This window comes from Actinia tenebrosa, unplaced genomic scaffold (assembly GCF_029948245.1).
Source record: "Actinia tenebrosa isolate PJP-AT-01 unplaced genomic scaffold, QUT_ActTen_1.0 PGA_scaffold5__44_contigs__length_20552954, whole genome shotgun sequence".
Taxonomy (NCBI): Eukaryota; Metazoa; Cnidaria; class Anthozoa; order Actiniaria; family Actiniidae; genus Actinia; species Actinia tenebrosa.
The window spans coordinates 7,319,282-7,344,267 of NW_028292582.1; the positions used below are offsets into that span (position 1 = coordinate 7,319,282).

Consider the following 24,986-nt stretch of genomic DNA (forward strand, 5'->3'; position numbering starts at 1 on the left):
ATTACGCAAGAAAATGTTCTAGCCGAAGCATCAGGGGAGAGACCAGCCGGCCCCCAGACCATATCGGCTAATCCCTTGCATCTCTGCCACGCACGGAATCGGTTGAAAATATGATGTTAAAAAGTCTAGTCTATTCGGTGCATTGTTTTCACGGCTATTGTTATGCTTATTCTCCTGGAAACGTGGTCGAGTGGATAAATCGTTATCGTTCAAGATACTGAGTCAAGCTCGTCTGAGGAGGGTTAGCACTTGGATGCGTGACCTAAACATTATACTTACTCACGCTTTTGCTCCTTTTTCAGTTTTTCTTTTTTTTTTTTTTTTTTTTTTTTTCTTTTCTATTTCTTCTTCTTCAAAGTAATAGTTTATAGAATAGTGAAACTTTTCTATTTTTGAGTAACCTATTCCTATCTAACCAAATCGGTCAAATTGAAATCTAGCAGAAGAAAATCCCTGAGGAAAATCCCTGGGGAAAAAAAGGAAACTGCCAGGTCTAAATGACCGGCAGCCGGTCAAGAATTTCGAAACACTGATTGGCCTGCAGTTCCATTTATTTCTAAAAATGCAGCTCAATCCCTACCATAAATTTTAACACAAACCAAACTTAAAACTCGAACAAACGTTTTTATGCTTTCTACAGTCGTTTAGCGTTTTCTGACGCAGGAAAATACGGAGAGACGCAACGCATTTTTAGACTGGGTAGCCACAGGCAACCCAGTAATTAGTTGTCATTGTTTCAGTTTGAGTTTAAAATCGTTAAGATAATCTTGTTTAATTTTAACAGTTTTTGAGATAAATTGGACCCCGGAAATATATGCTTGCACTCTTGCGCGAAATTGCAGTTCAAGACATTGCAGCCCAAGAGAATTCGCCATTCTAATGGTTGCTAGTTAAAATTTTTAAAATTATATATGAAATAAATTTTGGAGTCTGGTATCCTAGGAATCCGGCGTTCTGAATGGATTAGGGACAACGGTTTGCAAACGAAGTTAGAAGTTCCACCTACAATGCAACTACGCCAAGGCCACCCAGATAAATTTTCATACAAATTAGCCAATCGCGATTGAGTACTTAAACAATCGAATCTGTACAAATTTTCATATTTTTCGTTTTAAAAGAATATATGTTACTTTATACGAGTGTGTGTATGATCAGGAGTGAACAAGAAACAGTTTAGAATCCAGGTTTCATCGTTTCATGTTATTCAGCGTTAAACATGTGGTTTGTGAATTTGATTTAGTTTGTTTGGGTGGCCTATAGACCTAATCGGCTAACGTGTTGCTATGTACGTTACTACCCAATTCAAACCCATTGTCTCTACGAATTCAACTGTGAAACCAAAATATAACGAACAATGAAACTTACTCCCATGGTTTGAATTGGGTGGAAAAGTTTACAGCAACACGTTAGCCGATTCGGTCTAATGTCAACGTGTTAACCGTAAATCTTTATTGCCTATTTTACATGTAAATGTTCAAGTATACAGATATCCAAGAATTTTGGTTTTTATTTATTTATACTTTACAATATATTTACAAGACAGAAAAGTCATACTTTCAAGTATTCAATAAATTTAGTTGAAATAATATAGTTTCTATAGAATATCATTTGTACTAAAAACAATATTGGAATTTCTCGCTGATTTCTCCAAGTTACCATTGGTGGGTCCAGGGGAGGGTTGTTGAAAATAAGAATTTTGATTCCTTCCTAAACTGTTCGTTTTTTCTTTTTCGTTTCTTTTTTTTTTTTTTTTTTTTTTTTCCCCAGCGTTCTTCACAAATGCTCCTTTAACGCCGCAGAACTCCCTACGATCTCGTGCAATTTCAAACTCTTTGAAAAACACACTCATCATGCAAATTAATCCCAAACTAAACTCGAAATCGTGTTATTACATATACTAATAACACACATATTATTAATAATTCAGTGCAGAAAGAAAAAACTGGATCAGCCTCTGGTTACTTTAGAGAACGATAAACGTTGAGAAATAGGAAAAACGCGTAGGAAAGAAATGTGGAATATAGAAAAGAGAAATAGATGAATGAAAAAAGGTAATGCTACGAAATGCAAGGTAAATGAAAACAAAAAAAACAAAACCAAACAAAAACAAAAACAAAAAAAGCAAACAAAAAAAAAAAAAAAAAACCAACAAAAAAAAACTATTAAATAAAAGATAAAATGCAAATAAAATTAGAGATTTTAAAGCAGATTTTTCCCCTATGTTTTTTTCTTCCTTTTGAAGTCCTTTTGAAGTCTTTTAATTCTTTCAATTTTGTCCGATAGACCTTATTCATTTCTTCTCATGAATGCGCAACCATTAAACAAAGAAATGATACTCTAGGGAATAACACGTGGTCTGAAATGGGAAATCATTACACTCAAGGTAGAAAGAGTGAATTCAACATTTTCCATACATCGGTTCACTGCTCAAACACAAAGCATTCAGTCGAGGTTGCAAGGTTCGAATTGGAATTATCCTTTGAAAGTACCTTGGCGCCTCTCTTGAGCGCTTTGTGTTTGGCCAGTGTACCAATGTATGGAAAATAGTGAATCTAATCGTCTGTGTGTGAGTTAAGGATCAAAATCTTCCTTGTTGATTGGAATAACTTTGTGCGTTTCCTCCGTTATTACCAAACATAAACTGAAGCTGTTGCGGCTGGTTGGTCTGATTCTGGAAGGCATACGACTGTTGCTGTTGTTGTTGTTGCTGCTGCTGCTGTTGTTGCTGCTGCTGCTGTTTTTGCTGTTGTTGTTTCTAGCAAATCAATAACAATGCAGATTATTAGTTAATAATCTTCAAAACATTTCCTTTATATTTGTGTATAATCAAAATGATTATAATATTTGAGTATAGTTATTGTTTATTTTATTCTGACATTATATTTCTTTAGTATAAATGTTAAAACAGTTTTGTAGCTACAGTATCTGGCCAATATTGCCTTTTTTAATTGTAACCTTTATTTCTTGACAATGTGTAGCTGCAGAAATTATCCATACCCACCCCACAGAGGAATTTAGAATTTGCAAAGGTTAAGGGGTCAGAGAAAGAATGAAAATTACAGAGTTTGTATGAAAAAAATTTGGAATTTCTGGGGAGAGGGGGGTCCGAAAAAAATTCTTCCGTGGGTGGGGGAGGCGGAGGGGGAGGAGGTGGGATAATCTCTGGAATTGTCAAGACATAGTTACAAAAAACATATTGGCTTCATTATTTTAAAAATTAAATGTTAATCTTGTGCAAAAGGTTTTGCAATTCCTGTTAATATATAATATATCATACTGTATAATACATGGCATGAAGTAACTCTGAGCTTGAAAACAGATTTTATCGGAATGTCAAATCATTAAACATTATCCTTTTTCCAAGGGACTCTCAAGAGAGCACATTGGAAGTGGGTTTGAGGACTTTGTATGTGCATTAGGGTTTGGGGGACCTTTTATTTATATATGGAATTCGAACTAACACAAAATAAGATATCAGTCTCGTAAAATGTGTGGGGGCTAAAGCAAGCAGCCCCCCTCAAGCGGCCTCTCTGCCCTCCACTCTGACGTCACTGGTGTTTCTCAGTGTCATAGTTAACAAAACCCGTGACAAAGAACTAGGAGTAATGCCTCTAGAACCAAAGGTAATTATTAAAACATAGACGTTAAGATCAAAAGATGTATTAAGAAAATAAATCTATTATAGTAATATTATATAATTATAATTATGCTGAGGAAATAACAGGCTGCAACAACTGTTCAAAATTCAAAATATTAAAACAAAATATGTTATTGTAACTTTAGTGATGTCTCACTCTGATTAAAAAGGTTTTTAAGACCTAATTTGTTTTAGGATTTAAGAGTTTATGTTAACGTTTTATTATATTAGTTTGTTGAAAGTTTCACCAACTAGTATAGGCCACCAGCCAAAGCCCGAAAATCAGGGCAATAAGCCCCAAAATCTGGGCAGGAAGCCTTTAAATTAGGGCTGTTAGCCGCCTCTTTAGAACCTAAACCCAGTGTTTACTTGTGTATGCACAACAACAGCAATAAATAACTAGGCTAGCCAAAGCCCCAACATCAGGGCAGTAAGCCCCAAAATCAGAGCAGTCAGCCCCAAAATCAGGGCAGTCAGCCCCAAAATCAGGGCAGAAAGCCCCAACATCAGGGCAGGAAGCCCCAACATCAGGGCAGAAAGCCCCAAAATTATGATCGATCCAAGCACAACAACAGCAATTACCAACTACGCCAGCCAGGCACACTGGCTGACAGACATGGACAGACACACAGTTAACCTAGGTACGGCAGACACTAGGATTACCTGGAACTGGTCTGGTTGATGGACTGACAGTCCACGCATGCGTTTGGAGTTGGGTTGGCCATTGGTGTCTGAGTTATCTTGCTTCCCTTGATTATTCTGGGAGAACCAGACCCCAAAGACATGTAAGCCGTACAAATAGTATTGGCCTTGAGTATGATCATTATGTTACTGAGTGTGATAGAGTGAAAAAAATAAAACCGTGAAACTTTAGTAATACTAAATAGCACAATTTCATGCAAATTCCATTGTTTTCTATTGTTTAATTAACACTATTTTGTACTATTTAGTAATTAGTGTTTCACGGATTAATTGTTTGCACTCTATCATAGGAGGCATTATTAATTACGTATTAATAACACAAAGATTTTCTGGGGCAGTAAAACATCCCGTAAAAAAAACATTCTTTACCCAGGGTTTAAAGAAAGGTTATAATTGCAAATCTATTTACTCATAGGTACATGTTAATTACATCAGAGTTTCAATTTACAAATGATGACAAATAAACTCAAATGCTCCCTATGACATCACACTCATTAGCACGTTGGAAGTGTAAACCTTGATATCTTCAAGATGCATCACTCAAATCATATATTAAAACATGCGGTCTGAAATGGGAAAACATTGTATGCCCAAGGTAAAGAGGTCTAATTCTCTCTCTCCAATTGAAAGTATGTCTGATATCTTCACATTTTCAGATGTTAGAGCAAATGATGATGCCATTTCTGAGCAAATTAACTTTTATGAAAAGAAATCTCGGGAATGAATGTTTCCAACTCTTTACCATGATAGCGCACATAGATCCCTTGCATTGATTTCCTAGAGAAATTGTTCTGTGGAACAAAACAATAATCCATCTTTTCTTATACAAACAAAACAAAAAAAACATATCGTACCCCAAAACAATTCCTCTAAGGACTCAGTGCAAGGGGTGTATACTATCAAAATGTAATTAGAAAAAATTGCCATCATAAAATTGCCCTTTTGAGTAAAAATATGCAATATCTTTTTTTTTTACTGCCTTTGTTTTGCTATTTTGTTCCCCTATGGTACTGTCGTACTTCTGAATCAGTGGTTCTTACCATTTACCTGGATAAACTGGAAATTGAGGTTGGAAAAAAAATGATATGTCGAGTCATTTCAATCAGAAAGTTCCTGAAAACTTTGTCTTTTGATTGTGGTAATCCACTTTTCCTGCTCTTTCCAGTTCTTCTGGTATACAGCTGTACCATTTGTCAGAAGTACAATTTTCCCACTCTTTTCTTACCATCTCAGTAGCAAACTAAATTTCAAACTGGATTGATTGGTTTAAATGGTAAGCCACCTGGTCTTCGAATACTGTATGAGCATTTTTTTCTTTTTTACTATTTCAGACCATTAATAGTTAATGTGCACGAGCACAATTCTCTAGCACAAAACATGATGGGAAACTGAGTACAACACACATCAGTACTCGGAAATCAATAGAATTATCAGAAAAAAATACTCTGTTATTTTTTTTCTGTTGAAATAATTTCAGTTTCATAGAAAATGTTGAAGAAAAAATTGTCAGAGGAATTTTTAAAGGAGCTAAAAAATCTTAAGTACTTGGTTTCTCATCATGTTTGTGCTAGAGATTCCTTCTCATGCACATTGGCTATTGTTATTATACTTATATCCTTATATTTAACAACCACCACTCCCCATGCGGGGCTCTTCCGTGAGGTTCACTCCACACGCACTACCACTACATTCTATATTTACAAAATACAACACTCAACTCACATGTTGATTTTTACGGAAGGAGGAAACTGGAGATCCCGGAGAAAACCCTCGTGGCAAGGGAGACAACAACACAACAAACAAACTCAACTCACATATGATCCAGTCTGAGCCGGGGCTCGAACCCGGACCACAGTGGTGAGAGGCGAGAGGTAAACCGCTACGCCAACCATGCCACCATGCCACTTGGTAATTATAAGATTATTTCATTGATTCACATCCACATTTATTTATTTATGAAATATGATTTATTTTCTGGTGAACATTACTTCCTTGGAAACAAAGAAAATGCTACTCAAGGGAATAATGACACATATTAGTCTGAAATGGGAAAACATTAGGCCCAAACTGAAAAGATCTAGGATATTACTGTATTATTTTCATAAAGCAAATTTTTCTCAAAAAAAAGAGAAAAACTCCAGGCAGAATTCTTTTCTAAGAACAATTTGCTTTATGAAAATAATACAGTTCACATCTTTAATAAGTTTCCAAGCAACAAAACACCTTAATATATTCTATAATATTATCAAATAAACACAGAATGGTTCAGGAATTAGAAGTACAATCTTCTTGATATTATATATATTTCATCAGGGATGAGATCTGGACCATATAAAAAATCATGTTTGAATGGTTTGAACTTAAGATCTCTTGAGTCCTTATCAGGGTCTCTCTTCACTGTGCTACACTGGGAATTCATTGGTTTACAAGAGACTTGTGAATGAGACTTGCAGATGATATATGATTGCATTTTTATTTATATCTGCATTTGTTATAATTATATGCCATTATTTTATTTGCAAACGCCTGCACAAAATGCCTTTTATCCTGTGGTACTTACTCTTTTTACATGACTGTGATATTTTAAAATCATTCTAAAATCATGTGATATTGATGTAAAACCATTAATTTATCATGGAATGCATTGCAGATGGTGGATCACTTAATACATACATATATTAACTATATTAAGCAATGTTATTAATGTTATTATTAACAATTATGGCTGCAAATTAGCCATTGAGTTATTTTAAAATTATAATTCTTAACATTGTATTGTTTATTTCACGTCATGCATGGATATGAAGATATAACATTTCTTATTTGCATACGATGATACAACATAACATTGAATAATGCAGTAGACTATGGGATACCCAGTCAACTGAATAGGTTACTAGGGTTACAGCTTCTTACATGCATGTAATCTAGTCAGACAGTCAAGGAAAGTAATTCAAATTTATAGGACCCTGAAACAACCTCTGGGCTGATCTAAGTCAGGGCACAGCTAACTCACAGATTGAACCCTGAAACAACCTCTGGGCTGATCTAAGTCAGGGCATGGCTAACTCACAGATCGAACCCTGAAACAACCTCTGGGCTGATCTAAGTAAGGGCACGGCTAACTCACAGATTGAACCCTGAAACAACCTCTGGGCTGATCTAAGTCAGGGCACGGCTAACTTACAGATCTAACCCTGAAACAACCTCTGGGCTGATCTAAGTCAGGGCAAGGCTAACTCACAGATCTAACCCTGAAACATATTTTGCTGAGGTCAGATAAGCGTGAAGTGGCCCCTACAGTGGAAAATCCTGGAATCACAATCTTGGAAGTTTAACCCAACCACTGGTTTGAATATATCAACTCGTCTTACTATTAACAGTATGCTTACCTTAGAAGCATTGGATTTACTGTCGTTGTCATCATCATTGAGAAACTCTCTCTTTGGATAAGGAATTGGACTTCCGACAAAGCAACTAGAACAAAGAAATGTGTTTAAGGCACTTCAATTCCAATACAAGAAAGGAAACGTACAGGGGGGAGGGGGGGGGGGGGTGAAGTGTAGGCATCACTTTTCGCAAATTTATTTAATGAATGACAAATTTTAGCTGAGTTTTACAGTGTGACTTGCTGAAAGGCTCATCCAATTTTGAAACTTTCAAAAAATCACTTATGCCTATCAATAGGCCCGTTAATGGTCACATGTTTGTACTGAAGAGCAAATTTTTTGTTCTTATTTTAAATTGGTGATTCTTTTTAGCTACTTGTAAAGAACTGAATGAAACAATGTGTAACCAGTGTGTTACGAAATGCAGTTCTATTACGATCTCTCGAAACAGGTTGTAGAAAGTTTGTTTGCTCTCCAGTATATTTCACCCATGGGAATCAAGATGTTCATTCATTTGCTCTCAGTGAATTAATCAGCACGTGATTACTGAGCTGCAAAGGGCCTATTCCGAATTGTACTCAAGATCTTGTTACTCAAGTTACTCACTCTTGGGTTGGTAAAGGATCTTCTTTGAAGTAAGGGTCCTGTAAGGCTTGTTCTGAAGTGATTCTCTTATTTGGGTCCATTACTAATAACCTAGATAACTGAAAACAATAGAGAGAGATTCTAGTCAAAAATTGGTTTACTCTGACTTGAAATTTTTGGGAAAAATTATAATTCAAGACCACAGATCTGGGTTTGTATTTCATGTAAGACCCAGGGGGTATTCCCCTCTATTTGCTGTATGGGTACGTGCCGCCAAACAGGGTATAGTTTTCAGCGATTCTACTCTGGAATAGGGTTTATAAAATCGCGCTCGCTTTGGGACAGGGTATATGAAATCACGCTCTCTCCTTTCTGGAACAGGGTATCTTTTCGCATTACCAGAACAGGTACTGTATGATTTTCAGCAATCTTGCCCTGGAACAGGGTATGAATTTCAGCGATTTTACTCTCGAGCAGGGTCAGGGTTCAGTGGGTTCAACGGCACATCCCTACCTTAAACGGGCAAGAGTACCCCCCCTCCCCCCCCCCCCCCCCCCCCCCCGGATGTAAGACTACATGAAATAGCATTATTTGATTATTAATCATTTATTATTGATTAGAACATCCCTGAAACCCTAATCCAAACCCCAAAAGTGACTCTGCAATTATTCCTAAGAACTTACTAATTGAAAAGCCTTGCTGTCTTGTTTTACTTTATGCTTTTCCATGTACTTCCAAAGGCTTGCACTTGCATAGCTTTTAATTTCAACATTTAAAAATATTTTAACAAAATGGTTATTGATTTCCATTGACTCTCCTTTTATTGATCTTAAATAATGACATCCTCAAGTGGAGGTATGAGCTCAGCACAGTAAAGTTTCGAACATTTTAAGAAGTCATATATGATCTCTAGGGGGACAGTTAATGGAAATGTATAGTTCCAGAAATTATCCACACCCACCCCACAGAGGAATTTGGGATTTCCAAAGAGTAGGGGGGTCAGAGAAAGAACAAAAATTACAGAGTTTGTATGGAAGAAAATTGGAATTTCCGGGGGCAGGGGGGGGATTGTCTTTAAAAAATTCCTCCGTGGTGGGGGGGGGGGGGGGTATGGATAATTTTGGGACTTCACAATATGTGTGTGATTTGATTTTTTTACAACAATTTTTTTTAAAAAAAACATCTAAAAATGAGGAAAATACCACTATGATAAGAATGGTCTTTATAACTTACTTTGATTTTCTAAAGTCTTTTAGTAATGTTGAATGTTCTGGCATCTTCTTGATGTCTTCCCAATCTTTTTCTGTTTAAGAGCAACCAGGAAGAAAATAAAGTTATTGTTTTGTCTAATGCATAAGGTACCAGGATGGCTCAAAATAGAAAAAGTGATATAAGGTATGACCAAGCTAAACTAATTTTGGCGTCATGGTTTATGCTGGGGGCATCATGGTAGTACACACTGGGGGTGTCATGGTATATGTGGGGGCATCATGGCTGGGGGCATCATGACAAGGGGGCGTCATGACCAGTGACAGACCAGCCAATACTTTAACTTAAGCCTTCTTACTGGAGGTTTTCCAAAAGTTTAGAAGTTTTTTCCAAAGATTTAAAGTTTCCTAGATGTATTTGGCCAGAAATAGAACAAACGAAGGAATACTACTATTAAAGTACCTTGTGGGTATCCCATGACACCGAAGATGCGGTCCAACTGATCGTGGTGATATGGATTACTTGTTTTGATGTCCTCTTGACGACAATGAAATATTGGCTCACAGGTCAAGAGCTCAGCAAATATGCAGCCTATGGCCCAGATATCTGAAGAAGAAAATACAGAATGAATTTTAATTCTTAAAAGACCTGTTTAGATGGTCCAAGCGACCATTTTATATTGCTTTCATAAAACATTTTTGAGCAATTTGGCATCAGTGACTCAGACCTCTGATAAAACCACTGTAGCCATCCAATAAGCACTCTCACTTGCATTATATTTCTGTTCAGATATTTTATAATACTGAAATGAGCAGATGAAAGAAAGTCTCTTGCTATTTTTTTTCTAAATAATTTACAAATTGTGGTGAAGTTGTCCAATAGTTCAGTTCACAGAACCAAACTTGCCGGAGTCAGGGTTCATTCATCCATAATATAGTGTTCATCTGCCTGAACGAAGTGCAGTGTTTGGTGCTGACTTCATCTTTGTTTGATTGGTTGCATCTTGTCATGGTTGCCCAAACAAATAATATTATACAGGATAGATGTGGCAGTGCGCCGTGTGGGATGGGCTCGGATATCAAATAAGAACATGCGTAATAAGTAAATTACGAGCCTTAGATGAAACGACTGAAGAAAGAGTGCCATACAAGCCTTTCACAACTTCAAGTCGCGTAAAAAATGAGCCAGCTCAACTACAAACTGTGGACAGCTCACTAGATACACTGTGCTGACGAGGCCCAATACAGGCCGAAACAGCTGTCCACAGTTTCTAGTTGAGCTGGCTCATTTTTTACGCGACTTGAAGTTGTGAAAGGCTTGTATGGCACTCTTTCTTCAGTCGTTTCATCTAAGGCTCGTAATTTACTTATTACGCATGTTCTTATTTGATATCCGAGCCCATCCCACACGGCGCACTGCCACATCTATCTAGTACTACTTTTTCGTGGGATTGCCAGCTCACTAGATACACTGTGCTGACGAGGCCCAATACAGGCCGAAACAGCTGTCCACAGTTTCTAGTTGAGCTGGCTCATTTTTTACGCGACTTGAAGTTGTGAAAGGCTTGTATGGCACTCTTTCTTCAGTCGTTTCATCTAAGGCTCGTAATTTACTTATTACGCATGTTCTTATTTGATATCCGAGCCCATCCCACACGGCGCACTGCCACATCTACTGTATTTAGTACTACGTTTTCGTGGGATTGCCAGCTCACTAGATACACTGTGCTGACGAGGCCCAATACAGGCCGAAACAGCTGTCCACAGTTTCTAGTTGAGCTGGCTCATTTTTTACGCGACTTGAAGTTGTGAAAGGCTTGTATGGCACTCTTTCTTCAGTCGTTTCATCTAAGGCTCGTAATTTACTTATTACGCATGTTCTTATTTGATATCCGAGCCCATCCCACACGGCGCACTGCCACATCTACTGTATCTAGTACTACTTTTTCGTGGGATTGCCAGCTCACTAGGTACACTGTGCTGACGAGGCCCAATACAGGCTGAAACAGCTGTCCACAGTTTCTAGTTGAGCTGGCTCATTTTTTACGCGACTTGAAGTTGTGAAAGGCTTGTATGGCACTCTTTCTTCAGTCGTTTCATCTAAGGCTCGTAATTTACTTATTACGTATGTTAATATTATACAGCTTTACTACCGTTTAATAAGTTTTAATAATTAGGCAATTCCTTTTAGTGAGTGAAGAAAGGCAGCAGGCAAGTTTGGTTCGAGCAACTGAACTCTCGGCAGGGTTGTCAATAAAATTTTTGGTAGGGCAGTTATGAAATTGAAATAAGCAGTAAACCTGAAATCACTGGAGTATGTAATCGAGGTATACTTGTCACCAGTCTCACTCTTCTCACAAAAATTCAAGATGGTGGACACGAATTGTTGTAGTTTCAATTGCGTTGCAGTTTTCGTAGCACAGCAACAAAGATTAGGTTAATCAAGATTGACAATTACATTTGGAAGCAGCTAAGCAGGCGGCCGAATTAGCAAGAGTAGACAGCGGAATCTGTTGGTTACCGGCTTCTATTGACAACCCTGTCTCGGGCGACTTCACCAGATTCCTAATTCGTTTAGTTGATACCTTGTATAATCTTATTGTAATTTCAAGTTTCTTACCTATTGCTTTTGTGTAATGTCTAGCTCCTAAAAGTAGTTCTGGTGCTCTGTACCAAAATGTTACTACGACAGGGTCCAAGTCTGCTAAGGGCTTCAGAGGTGAATTGAATAGACGAGCAAATCCCATGTCAGCTGCATCCAAAGAAATGCAGAAAAAAAAACAGTGTAAGCAGGAAAGAATAAGTTTTCAATCTGTGCATAAACAGTGTGAACAGTCAAGAGGTTGTTTCAGGGTTTGATCTGTGAGTTAGCCATGCCCTGACTTAATTAGATCAGCCCAGAGGTTGTTTCAGGGTTTAATCTGTGAGTTAGCCATGCCCTGACCAAGATCAGCGCAGAGGTTGTTCCAGGGTTTAATCCCTGAGTTTGCTGTGCAATGTGGAAAAATTCAGGGAAACTTGGATTTCACATTTAGTGAAAAAAAAAATTAAATTATATAAAAATAAAAAAAAAGAGACATGACATGAAATCAAAATTATAGAATTTGCTTACCTATTTTTACTCTTCCTCTTTCATTCCCCTCTCCCATTACTAGAATGTTTGCTGGTTTCTGTTTGATTGAAAAAAAGTTTGTGTGAGCTAATGAATCTATGGTAACCATTAGCTTTTGTTAGCCAGCTGAGATCTGAAATAGTGACATAGAAATAATGTTACTGCAAAACTGAGGTGTCAGGAAGACTGAGAAAATAAACCTGGGGGGGGGGGGGGGGGGGTACTCCCCTATATTTGCTATATGGGTATATGAAATCACGCTCTCTCCTTTCTGGAACAGGGTATCCATTTTTGCAATACCGGAACAGGTATGATTTTCAGCAATCTTGCCCTGGAACAGGGTATGAATTTCAGCGATTTTACTCTGGAACAGGGTCAGGGATCAGTGGGCTCAGCGGCACATCCCTACCTTAAACGGGCAAGAGTATCCCCCCCCCCCCCCCCCGGGAAAATTAACAAAGAAAAAAAATACCTGCCATTACAATACTGTAAAATTCCGAGTATAGGCCCAGTTCCCTATATTTTTCAAAGGGCCTTTTGAGGGGGGTTATATTTGCAAGGGGCCTACATTCGGAGGGGCTTATAAAGAGATTGGAGGGCTTTAAGCCTTAGCACTAGATTTGTGCTAGCATTTTCATATTTTCAACTTCAAATACAGCAACATAGCTTTTTTTTAAATACGACGTCAAACCAGTCATAACAAACCTTATTTATTTACCCAATTTGAGGGTTTACACTATGATAGTTTCAACTAGTAAATGGGCCATTATTCAATATTCAGTGTTCAGCATTCAACGTTTTCTGAAATGGCTATATAGTTTTATACATGGGCCCGGTTGTACGAAGGGCGGATAGTGCTATCTGATGGATAAATCTTATCCAGCAGATCACCAGATAAATCTATTGGATAACAGCATCAACTGAGGACAGGTATCCACTGGATAAGATTTATCCATCGGATAGCGTTATCCACCCTTCGTAAAACAGGGTCATGCTGAATAAAGTCAAGCTACAGTTGTGATCGAGTCTTACCAGATCTCTGTGAAGAACCCAGTTGGAGTGTAAATAATGAATACCATCTAGAATTTGATATAAGAGTGACTTAAACATGCTTTTGGGGACAGGAACTGTCTTTTTCTGGGCTTTGGATGCTCTATGGAATTTGATGATGTGCTAGGGGAAAAAAACAATTTAATATTAAGAATACTTTATACTTTATATAATAGATTTTCACGAGCGTGCTAAAAACTACCCAAGAAGAAGTTAAAAAGCATTACCCTAGGTAGTATCTGGTCCATAGTTCTATATTTGCCTGACAATATTCTTGGAAATACTGTCCACCATTTTGTGCCAAAGGCTCTCTTCTCTGCTACCCCCTCGGCAGATTTTTGTCATTTACAGATTTTGTCATTTGACTCTCTTGGGAATGCTTGCAGTCCATCAATAAACATGCAATAATGAAGAGATAGGAAACAAGCGTGCGTGCTATGTTGAGTTATACAAGCATGCGGGAAATTGCATTAGTCCGAGCAATGTGCTAGGAGAACACGAGCCATAGGCAAGTGCTTCTCGGCACTTCTCTAGGGCTCATGCAATTTCCCAAGTGCTTGTATAACTCAACATAGCACAAGCAAGGGGAGTTTTCTATCTCTTTTATAAAATAACTAAGATATAACTAACTATTAACTCAAAATAAACAATAAAACATCCCTTGTGTTGCTGACATCATATCCTCACGATCTATGTTGAGTTATATAAAACGGTAATTGACCAATCAGAACGCGCATTATATCTTGGTTATTTTATAATAATCAATAACAAGCACTCACCCATAAATCATGTTCAGCAAAGTCAAACAATAACCAAACTTTTCTGTCGGCATGTGAAAGGAATACTCTTTGTAGTGAAATAACATTGGGGTGCTTTAACTCTCGTAACAACTACAGAAAAAACAATATTAGTTTTAATTCATACATATGAGCTTATTACATTAGTGACGTTACATAATAAACTATTGTTGACATAAAATAAAACACAAAACAACTACAATCCCTACCGCAATTTCTCTACATGCTGACATAGATATTCCCGTCCCCTCGATCTGCTTAAGAGCATATTCTCTGCCATTACCACTTCCACTGTAGAAATAGCAAAAAATGTTAAAAATGAAGCTTCACTATTTAACTGCTATACGATTTGTTGATGAATCTAACCTGTCTTTATGCTTCGCTTTGTAAACGTGTCCATACGTTCCTCGGCCGACTTTACAGCCGTCAAACTCGAAAATGTCTTCTACTCGTTCTCTGAGTTCGTTAAGCTTTAGTTTGAATTCATAATCCATCGTTTTTAAGGAGAAATTAAAGCAGTTGAAAAATCTTGTTATCAATCTGCGCGCCGTCGTCCGCCATTACTGGAGGAGTGCGCGTGCTCGAAGGTATAGGCTGCTGGTATGAGGATACTGCAGGCTCAGGCTGGAAAAGTGGAAATATCCATCAATTTTTCTTTCTTTCTTTCTTTCTTTCTTTCTTTCTTTCTTTCTTTCTTTCTTTCTTTCTTTCTTTCTTTCTTTCTTTCTTTCTTTCTTTCTTTCTTCTTTCTTTCGTTAAATTTCATTATTTAGTAGTAGGTAAGCGGGTTCTTATCACTATTTTCCACGGTAGTTAATGCTATTCAGTTATGCAGCGCACATGAAATTTAATCTCTGAAATTGAAAAGCATTACGCCCAAATTGAAAGGGTCTATTTTCTGTTAAAAATATATTGAGATGCAAAAAAATCCGAACCAACTTTATTTCATCAAAATTAACACATACTTTAGTATCAAAATGATTGAAAGGAAACAAGCTTCAATTAAACGTTAGCATGTTTGCATTGCCGATTGACAAGGAAGAAGCTTCATGTTAACTAGTTGGACAACCCAAAATTTATTCAATTTTACGCGAAAAATGCTTACAGGAAACCCAAGGGCGGATCCAGGGTTTTTCGAAGGGGGAGTCTCAGGGGTAAATTTTGTGGGCAAAGGAATCCCAGTCGCATTTTTACCACAGGAAGCCCATTTGACCTCAGGAATGACAGGGGGGTCGCGACCCCCCCGACCCTCCCCCTGGATCCGCCCTTGAAACCCGTGAGAAATCCTATTGAGATATCTGAAGGATATCCGAAATAAATTCAGAAACAACACAGCTGAAACATACTCAGATAATAAGTACATCATTCAAGCTTATTTTACATGATGTAAAACATCGATCAAATATTTAATAACGATGGTCGCTCGATCGAGACTGATTTCTAAGTTGAATATTGAATGCTGTGTGATGCCGTGAATAGATGACATTTATACCGTGACTTGCAGCTCAAATCACCGAGCCAATGTAAAGGGCCTTAAGGGTACTTAAGGGTAATAAGGGTACTTAAAGACAAGAATCCATGGCGATCATGTTGAATTCTTAGAAAACCCTAAAAAGTCATTTTATATTGTTCCCTTCTTGGTTACAATATTAAATTGAAAACCGTTTTGAAATTGGATAAGAGGAAGTAGAGTTATGTTTTGTTTTTTTTTAATTTCAATTTTCCCTGGGGAAATTGCGGCGTGAAATAATATATGATCCGTCATACAGCTCCCTAAATGATGGCTTGCATCAGGTATCTGTGCAGACAAAGTTTTAATTGTGGCTGTAAAACAAGGCATTTCTTGGTGTTTGTTCGTACTTCATGGTGGGGTACAGCCATACAGTTTATAAATGATAGCTGACATTAGGTTGTGGCTTTAAAACAAGGCATTTATTGGTATTTGTTCGTACTTCATGGTGGGGTACAGCCATACAGTTTATAAATGATAGCTGACATCAGGTTGTGGCTTTAAAACAAGGCATTTCTTGGTGTTTGTTCGTGCTTCATGGTGGAGTACAGCCATGTATACAGTTTATAAATGATAGCTGACATCAGGTCGTGGCTGTAAAACAAGACATTTATTGGTGCTTCTTTGTACTTCATGGTGGGGTACGCCATACAGCTTCATAAATGATGGCCAACATCAGGTGATCTGTGAAGACAAAGTTCTAGTTGTGGCTTTAAAACAAGGCATTTCTTGGTATTTGTTCGTGCTTCATGGTAGGGTACAACCATACAGCTCCATAAATGATGGCTTGCATCAGGTATCTGTGAAGACAAAGTTCTATAATTCAGTGTGGCTTTAAAACAAGGTACTTTCTTGGTATTTGTTCGTGTTTCATGGTGGGGTACAACCATACAGCTCCATAAAGGATGTCTTGCATCAGGTATCTGTGAAGACAAGGTTCTAATTGTGGCTTTAAAACAAGGTACTTTCTTGGTATTTGTTCGTGTTTCATGGTGGGGTACAACCATACAGCTCCATTCTCATTAAAGGATGATGTTGCCACTTTAGTACAATGACACGAATGTATCGAGCAATGATCGGTATCTCGATCTTGTTGGCCACCACTGTGTTCTGATCAAAGTTTCCAGGAAATTTCTAAATTGAAAATAAAAGCAAGCAGTGAAGAAATATCTTAAAAGTAATGGGGCATTAATTATGTCTAGTCACGAGGATAGAGTTTATCGACGACTTGGTGGGGATTTTTGCGTGAAAACGGATGGATCAATGCGCATATTCTCCTTATCTCTCAAATCTAGATGGACTATGATAAGTTGTCATGCACCTTTTTCGCACTCGTATAGTTTTCACGGGTAAAATACTCTGGCATTTCTTGCTGAAAACGTTTTCAATGATCAGACGACTAATATAAACTAACTGATAAATCTATTATTTTAACCGATAAAACACACTGTCTAAAGCGCATTATTTATCTACCAAGGTAATAAAAGTATCGAACCTTAACACAGTCTCCATAGTAGTTTGTCCAGTCCCTTGTGTCGTTGCTGTAAGACACACTGTACTCGGTCACCCATTGGGCACTAGTGGGTCTTCCTTGTGTGGCAATTTTAGTAACCGTCTTGACTCTACCAAGATCAACCTGTATATACTCGCCTACAGCCTTAGTTGGTGCCCACGCACCACAGGTACCGTACCGAACGTACTGATTGTTAAGTCGGGCTCCCTGTGGGGCATACATTGTGTAGTTCCTTTCAAATGATGACGCAGTGATCTGGGAGTCGAGTATGGTTCGATTTTCCATCCCAAGCGCAGTTTCGCATCCTATGAACAACACAGAAGAATATATATGAAACGAATAGACCTACTCGTCTTGTCAAAGTGCAAGGTTTTCTCATTTCAGACCACGTGCCATTCTCTTAAGTTTAAGATTCTTCGTTTGAAGTTGTATCTTTCCATGCGAAACCATTAAAGAAAGAAATAATACTCTTGGGAATGACGCGTGGTCTGTAAGACTTAACATGAAGAGAACTCCTCGATCGTAATTAGTATTTTAATAGTGACGATGTCAAGTCCTATTAAATACAATTGGATATAATGATAGATTACAAGTGAACGGTGATAAATGATAATCTATTTACATTACAGGAGACTTACTTAACAATTCAAAGAAAAGAGTCCTGTTACTCACGAGTGTGCAAAACACATAATCCAAGATGGCCGACCTGGCATTAACTGGTTAGCGGTCGGAGATCTGAAATGGGCGATCTGAGACTAAGCAGAACTTTCGTGCTTTTATTCGTTTTCTGGCTAAAAAACGAAAAATCACATTCCTAACTCAAAGATCATGCTTCATATAGAGGTTTTGCAACATCACATGCCGACGCCATAATAGGACGTTTGCACGATGGCGTCATTTGACTCCCACTACCATAATGCTTCGCGAAATTTCTTTCTTATTTAAATTTGTATTCCATCATGAAAATAGTAAGACAATTGGTGGTAATTAAATGAACAAAAGAAAGTGTGCAAGGGATTCTGGTAGTAGAGGTCAATGTTATATTTAGGTAGCGTGCTTCTCTCAGATCTCCGACCGACAATGTTTTTTGAAATAGGTGTATACATTTTCTTGGTGGTTTCGATGAAGTACTCCAGTTTCGAGTTCCGTCTGTTGCTCAGCGTTAGCTTCGACTTTGTGCAGAATGCATGTGAGGTGCCGTGGAATTTCAAAATGTTTGCACTGTTGAAGTGTTGCATTCTTCATTTTACCGTTGGATTTGTGAACATTTAGAGACTTTTAAAAATGAGGCTAGCCCTGAGTAAATTAGTCTATTCAAGATCACAGTGGTGATTTGGAACTTGAAAAAGGTCTGTCTAAATCGTTAATGCTAGTCAATCGTCAATAAAAGGTCGTATCTGGATGGACCTTGCATGGGGTATAGTTTTACCTGTTGTGTCTAGCGTTTGTGTTCTACATTCCTTGGAAGCTAACGCTAGGCCGACACAGTTGGCACCGATATTCTGAGGTGCTGTAGGGCTGGTACAGTTTCGTTTTCGAGTCCTGGGACAATCCGGGAGATGGCACGTGGTCCATGAACCCCATTGAGCCCAAATGCCATCTGGAAAGGTAAAAATAACAATTATTTGTTTCGCAACTGGATGAAGGATCTTAGACAGAAACTCATAACGCAGTTGAAAACGTGTAACACTATAACTTTGCTCCGGAATATTCAGATATGCAAATTAGAAGTTTTGATACCATATTTGGAATTTTAGGCGTGATTCAAGATGGCCGCTTCTATCACACATCAAACTTTTTATCGAATTTTCTGACTTTCAGACAAACATCCGAAAAATATTGTCCATACATTTGGAATATTTGCTCTTTTCGGTCACAGCCCCTCTGTTTCCTCTCTTTCCTCTCTTTCCTCTAGCTCTTTTCAAAGCAAAAGGTTGTGCTTAAACGTAAAGTTATAAGCACACAAGTAAAGCGTGACACAACATAGAGCAGTTTTCGTATGATTGTGAAAAGCTCAGTGCCGTAAGCGTGACATGCCGTGACCGTGATACTTTCTAGAATTTTAATTGTCTGATTTTTTTCACGCGCAATATGATTGGTCTAAAAGTGCCGTGATCTTTGCGTGACCGTGTCCGCGCCGTGTTCATACCGTGTTCCGGGTATTTGATTGGATGGAGAGTAAATTCTTGTGCAATGTGATTGGTCTGGCGCATCCCTTGCTGTGTCATGGCCGTGTTCGTGCCGTGAACTTTTCACAGTCATACGAAAACTGCACTAACGGGGTTGAAACGTGTAACCATGCTCCGGAATATTCAGATATGCAAATTAGGTGTTTTGATATCATAATTGGAAGTATGAGTTTGCATTCAAGATGGCCACTTCTATCAATGCCTGAAACTTAATTCGCTGAATTTCCTGACTTTCAGATAAAATTTAATCAATGAATCTTTCAATCGTTTTGGTAATTTTTGAAGCAAGAGCACGTGATTTACTGAAAAGAAATTTGTCAAAAACGTAACTTGAATATTTCGGAGCATCGTACAAAAGAAATGCATGGCTGTTACGCGTTCCAACGTTGCAATGTTTCAAGTTTTTGTTTTTATAGATTATTAAGCAACTTAGCATACCAACGCAGCTAAAGCTATCCCATGAAAAGTCAGGCATACATATCTTGTTGGATGGACATGGACTAGACGAACAAGGGTTCTATGGAGAGAAAAAGTGCGAGTATTTAGAAGTATGGTACTTCATGTATAAAATAATCTACCATATACCGATGCGATTCCTACTATTTTAATTTCGGCAATAGTAAGAAAAGTTTGGTAGAAATGCAAGTTAGTTCACTGCCCTACAATGTTATAATTAAATCTAAAGCATTTATTCGACCCAGTTTTTTTCTTAACCTCGGAAAAATATCAATAGTCCCTTTGCAGCTAAGCAATCACGTGCTGATTAATTCACTGAGAGCAAATGAATGAACATCTTGATTCCCATGGGCGAAATATACTGGCGAGCAAACAAACGACCTGGTTTTGCCCTCCGGTAGAGACACGTGACCGTTAGCTGCAAAGGGCCTATTAAGGAACGATTGGTACTTGACTTACCTTGATAGGACAGTATTCAAACCCCTTTTTTGGTACCACGTGATTCGGCCACATCCAATGATCAGCGTCATTCAGGTCACATGATCTTGCCATCCCTTCCACTGGACCCAAGTTGTACGACACACAGTTGTCTTCCATATAGCATTTGTGCTGGCAATCCTCTAGTCCGGGTGCTAAGATTCTGAAAGTCCTGATCACGTGACCCACGAAGGTTTTGTTTTTGATGCAGTCGAGGTAATCGAGGACCCTACAGCCACCATCACCTGTACGACACGGTAGGAGAACAACACGAATCAAGAGAGCACGGCAGAAATAAATTACTTAATTGGTCTTCCTGTGGTATTTACGTGTGTGTGCTGACGAATAGGATTTTCCGCGAAAAATAACGTGGGCTATGCAAGAAAATATCAAAGATGGCGGCGTGGCGTGCCAAAATACTTTTTAACAAAACGTCAAAAACCGCATACCCGTCTATACCACAGGAAGACCAATCATCAAAATTTATATTTCAGAGGAAGACCAATATTAATTTATTTCAGCCGTGTTCCCTTCAACAATTGCCCTATTTCATAATGAGGTCAAATCAAAACAAACTATTGTTTTAATGCTAGGGATCATGGTCGCTGGAGGGGGATGGAATGACGACCACACATCTTAAATCACAATGAAAGTTGGTTTATGAGCTGGTGAAGGCAAGAACAACTAAATATTACGCTAAATATCTCGAATGAGAAGAGAATTAAGCTTAAATTTAGCCTAAATTCCTATTATTTTAGCCGGTCCGATGTATATAAACCGTGACGTCATTTTGTAATAGGGGAATTGGCTTCGTTTTTTAAAAGCGGCCTAGAGTTGGTAAAACAGATCTAGAAGGGGGGGGGGGGGGGGGGGGGGGAACTATCACATGACAGCAATTTTTCAGAAAAAAGAATTGAACTTCTTTCCAGCTTCAAACTTCTCAGTTAGATTTACTTATCTTAACAATCCGTTTCCAGCTATCTAAATTATTCTTCTGTTAATGAGTTTTGAAATTACATGACAAAAGGTCATTGTCCCACAGTCAAGTACTAAGTCAGTAACAACAAAGACGAGTATAAATAGTATGAGCTTATAAAATCGGCAAAAATACGGTTCTAAATTTTAACAAATTTCTATGAATTGTATACCAAAATGTTCAGGAAAGCCCGGGGTTTTCAATTCCACTTATGGTTTTTTGACAGGTTCTGTTTTATTTCAAGGAGAGACGATTTTCTAGCTTGACCCCGGTTATGTCATGTATTTTTAAGATATATCCAACAGCGTACATTCAACTCAAAAAGTACGGTGGTTTTATTTCAATAGAATTCAATGTAAACCATATAATACAGTCCGTGAATAGTTGAATTAACTGAGTCCACTACTGTTTTTTGCCTAGATAGTCATTATTTTGAGAAAAGATCCAAAAACCGTGTTTTGAGACATAATTTGTATGGGCTCACTGACATGAGGGGGCGTGAGCTTGAAATCGTAGCTGACCAAATGTTAACAGATTTTTTCTGGTGTATTAGGAGATTATGACGGACACGATGGAAGAGAAGAAAAAAGAAACTTCGAAGAGAAGACGAAAATTAAGGATGAATGTTCTAAATTACGGATTATAAATAATAAATGAAATGACATTATAAATAATAAATGCAATTATGAAAAATAAAAATAAAGGAGAAAAAAAAAACAAAAAAAAAAACAAAAAAAAAACACTGAGAAATAAGTCAGCAAGGACATACTGGCAAAATCGGATATGGAAGCATTCATGGAATTTTTTTCGCCCTATATCGCCTATGTTAAGGAGGCTCTGGGTAGTTTTGATCTGGCACACCTAGCCACATTGAAACGGCTACAACTTTGTCTTAAACAACTCGATGTACAGGCACTTTTCACACAATGTCAGGAAAGGATTAAAGGTTTCAAAATTGATAAATTAGTTTAAAGCGGCCTTTTCATTATGACGTAATGATGACATCATAGAAATCGTTTACCGCTTATTTTCTCGAAAACTAGACTTAAATTTTTAAAGCGACTTGCACCAGTCGATAGTATTCATCAAGGCACCCAACAATTGCAATACGAAAAAAAATGTATGAGAGCGTTTTCCAAATATTACGCGATGAATATTTTCCTGGACTTTTACTATTATTTCCAGCGTGTCAACTTTATACCCTCAAAATCGGGACTTTAATTTAGTGGATTCAATATTTTTAGTAGCTAGAATATAGGTACGGATATAGACACTGTCCTTATTGAGTATGAATCAAATCGCGACTTTCTTTCTTTGAATTTTTTGATATGAAGCTAAATGACCCGATAGCGATAGAAAATATCAATGAAAGCGGCATTCAGAAAATCGTCGAACGATTTTTTTTCTAAATGAAGTCACTAAAAGATGTATCTTTGACAAAAATTCTCCTTTAATTTCATATGGATAGAAGGGTTTTAAGGCAGTCAAATAAAAATAAGTACGCTCACAGCTAACAGCACACGACAAGGAATAACATGGAAGTCAAGCGTGAATAATCTTACTTATTTTTATACCTACTTACCCTTAACAGAAACAACTGCAAATAAGATTGCCAATACAGTTTCCAACGTGCATTTTGGTTTGCGGTGGAATAGATTCATTGTGCGACGAACTTTGAGCTACTTACAAGAAGCAGGTGTTTTGTCAAATTTCTGGTACATTCAACATTAAATATTAATGTTCTTGTAATGTATCGTGTTTCGAGTTGTTTCTCATTAGTTAGGCTCGATTTTGTGTAGAATATTCATGTGTTCCAGTGAAGATACAGTGCGTTCAGTGGCATCACTGAACGCATGTCTGATACGCATGCGTCACTCATCCGGTTTCAGTCTTCCGGAGAGAGCGGTTTCATTACGGAATGAGCTAATGTTCGTACCACGTTCACATGGTACAGGTATGGAATATCGTCCCGGAACGAGCGTTTCGTTACAAACAGCCAATCTCAACACGAACCGACCTATCGATGAGAGCACAGATGTTCCGATGAGTGTTATCGGACAGGCACACCATCCAGTCTACACCATTACATCGCCTTATGAAGACCAGCAGTTTGCAGTCGAAACGTAACGGTCCTCTACAAATGACTCACAATCGTGAGACCAATATGAATTCATATGAGTATCATTTAGTAATTACAATTTCTACGATGATTAATACTTTTTTATTCTATTGATCGTTTTCATAAGAAAATATAATAAAAAAGAAGAGGAACCACAAGAAGAACTACCACTACAAGAAGAAAATGAACTGGAAGAAGAAGAAGAAGAGGAAGATAATGAGGAAGACGAAGACGAAGAAGAAGAGGAAGATAATGAGGAAGACGAAGACGAAGACGAAGACGAAGACGAAGACGAAGACGAAGACGAAGACGAAGACGAAGACGAAGACGAAGACGAAGACGAAGACGAAGACGAAGACGAAGACGAAGACGAAGACGAAGACGAAGACGAAGACGAAGACGAAGACGAAGACGAAGACGAAGACGAAGACGAAGACGAAGACGAAGACGAAGACGAAGACGAAGACGAAGACGAAGACGAAGACGAAGACGAAGACGAAGACGAAGACGAAGACGAAGACGAGACGAAGACGAAGACGAAGACGAAGACGAAGACGAAGACGAAGACGAAGACGAAGACGAAGACGAAGACGAAGACGAAGACGAAGACGAAGACGAAGACGAAGACGAAGACGAAGACGAAGACGAAGACGAAGACGAAGACGAAGACGAAGACGAAGACGAAGACGAAGACGAAGACGAAGACGAAGACGAAGACGAAGACGAAGACGAAGACGAAGACGAAGACGAAGACGAAGACGAAGAAGAAGACGAAGACGAAGACGAAGACGAAGACGAAGACGAAGACGAAGACGAAGACGAAGACGAAGACCAAGAAGAAGACGAACACGAACACCAAGACGAAGACGAAGACGAAGACGAAGACGAAGACGAAGACGAAGACGAAGACGAAGACGAAGACGAAGACGAAGACGAAGACGAAGACGAAGACGAAGACGAAGACGAAGACGAAGACGAAGACGAAGACGAAGACGAAGACGAAGACGAAGACGAAGACGAAGACGAAGACGAAGACGAAGACGAAGACGAAGACGAAGACGAAGACGAAGACGAAGACGAAGACGAAGACGAAGACGAAGACGAAGACGAAGACGAAGACGAAGACGAAGACGAAGACGAAGACGAAGACGAAGACGAAGACGAAGACGAAGACGAAGACGAAGACGAAGACGAAGACGAAGACGAAGACGAAGACGAAGACGAAGACGAAGACGAAGACGAAGACGAAGACGAAGACGAAGACGA

At 38.3% G+C, this 24,986-nt stretch overlaps 2 protein-coding genes across 3 annotated transcripts; both read right to left on the bottom strand.

Annotated features, from left to right (window-relative positions):
• Nucleotides 1–1,489: 1,489 nt before the first annotated feature.
• Nucleotides 1,490–15,034, bottom strand: LOC116297398 (cyclin-dependent kinase 8). Of its 2 annotated transcripts, XM_031705619.2 has the most exons (13): nt 14,847–15,034; nt 14,690–14,771; nt 14,463–14,573; nt 13,666–13,806; nt 12,634–12,691; nt 12,142–12,273; nt 9,985–10,128; nt 9,547–9,616; nt 8,997–9,069; nt 8,335–8,432; nt 7,732–7,816; nt 4,301–4,396; nt 1,490–2,755 (listed from the first exon to the last, which is right to left on the bottom strand). In XM_031705619.2, exons 1-13 carry the CDS (start codon nt 14,972–14,974, stop codon nt 2,579–2,581), a joined length of 1,395 nt encoding a protein of 464 aa, XP_031561479.1. In that variant the 5' UTR covers nt 14,975–15,034; the 3' UTR covers nt 1,490–2,578. The 2 variants fall into 2 exon arrangements, with proteins under 2 accessions (XP_031561479.1, XP_031561480.1); XM_031705620.2 differs by lacking the exon at nt 4,301–4,396.
• A 370-nt stretch (nt 15,035–15,404) lies between these two features.
• Nucleotides 15,405–23,807, bottom strand: LOC116297391 (uncharacterized). Its single transcript, XM_031705608.2, has 6 exons — nt 23,184–23,807; nt 20,608–20,870; nt 20,131–20,209; nt 18,933–19,103; nt 17,486–17,808; nt 15,405–17,124 (listed from the first exon to the last, which is right to left on the bottom strand). The coding sequence occupies exons 1-6, from the start codon at nt 23,260–23,262 to the stop codon at nt 16,978–16,980; spliced, it is 1,062 nt and encodes a 353-aa protein (XP_031561468.1). The 5' UTR covers nt 23,263–23,807; the 3' UTR covers nt 15,405–16,977.
• Between the last annotated feature and the right edge of the window lie 1,179 nt (nt 23,808–24,986).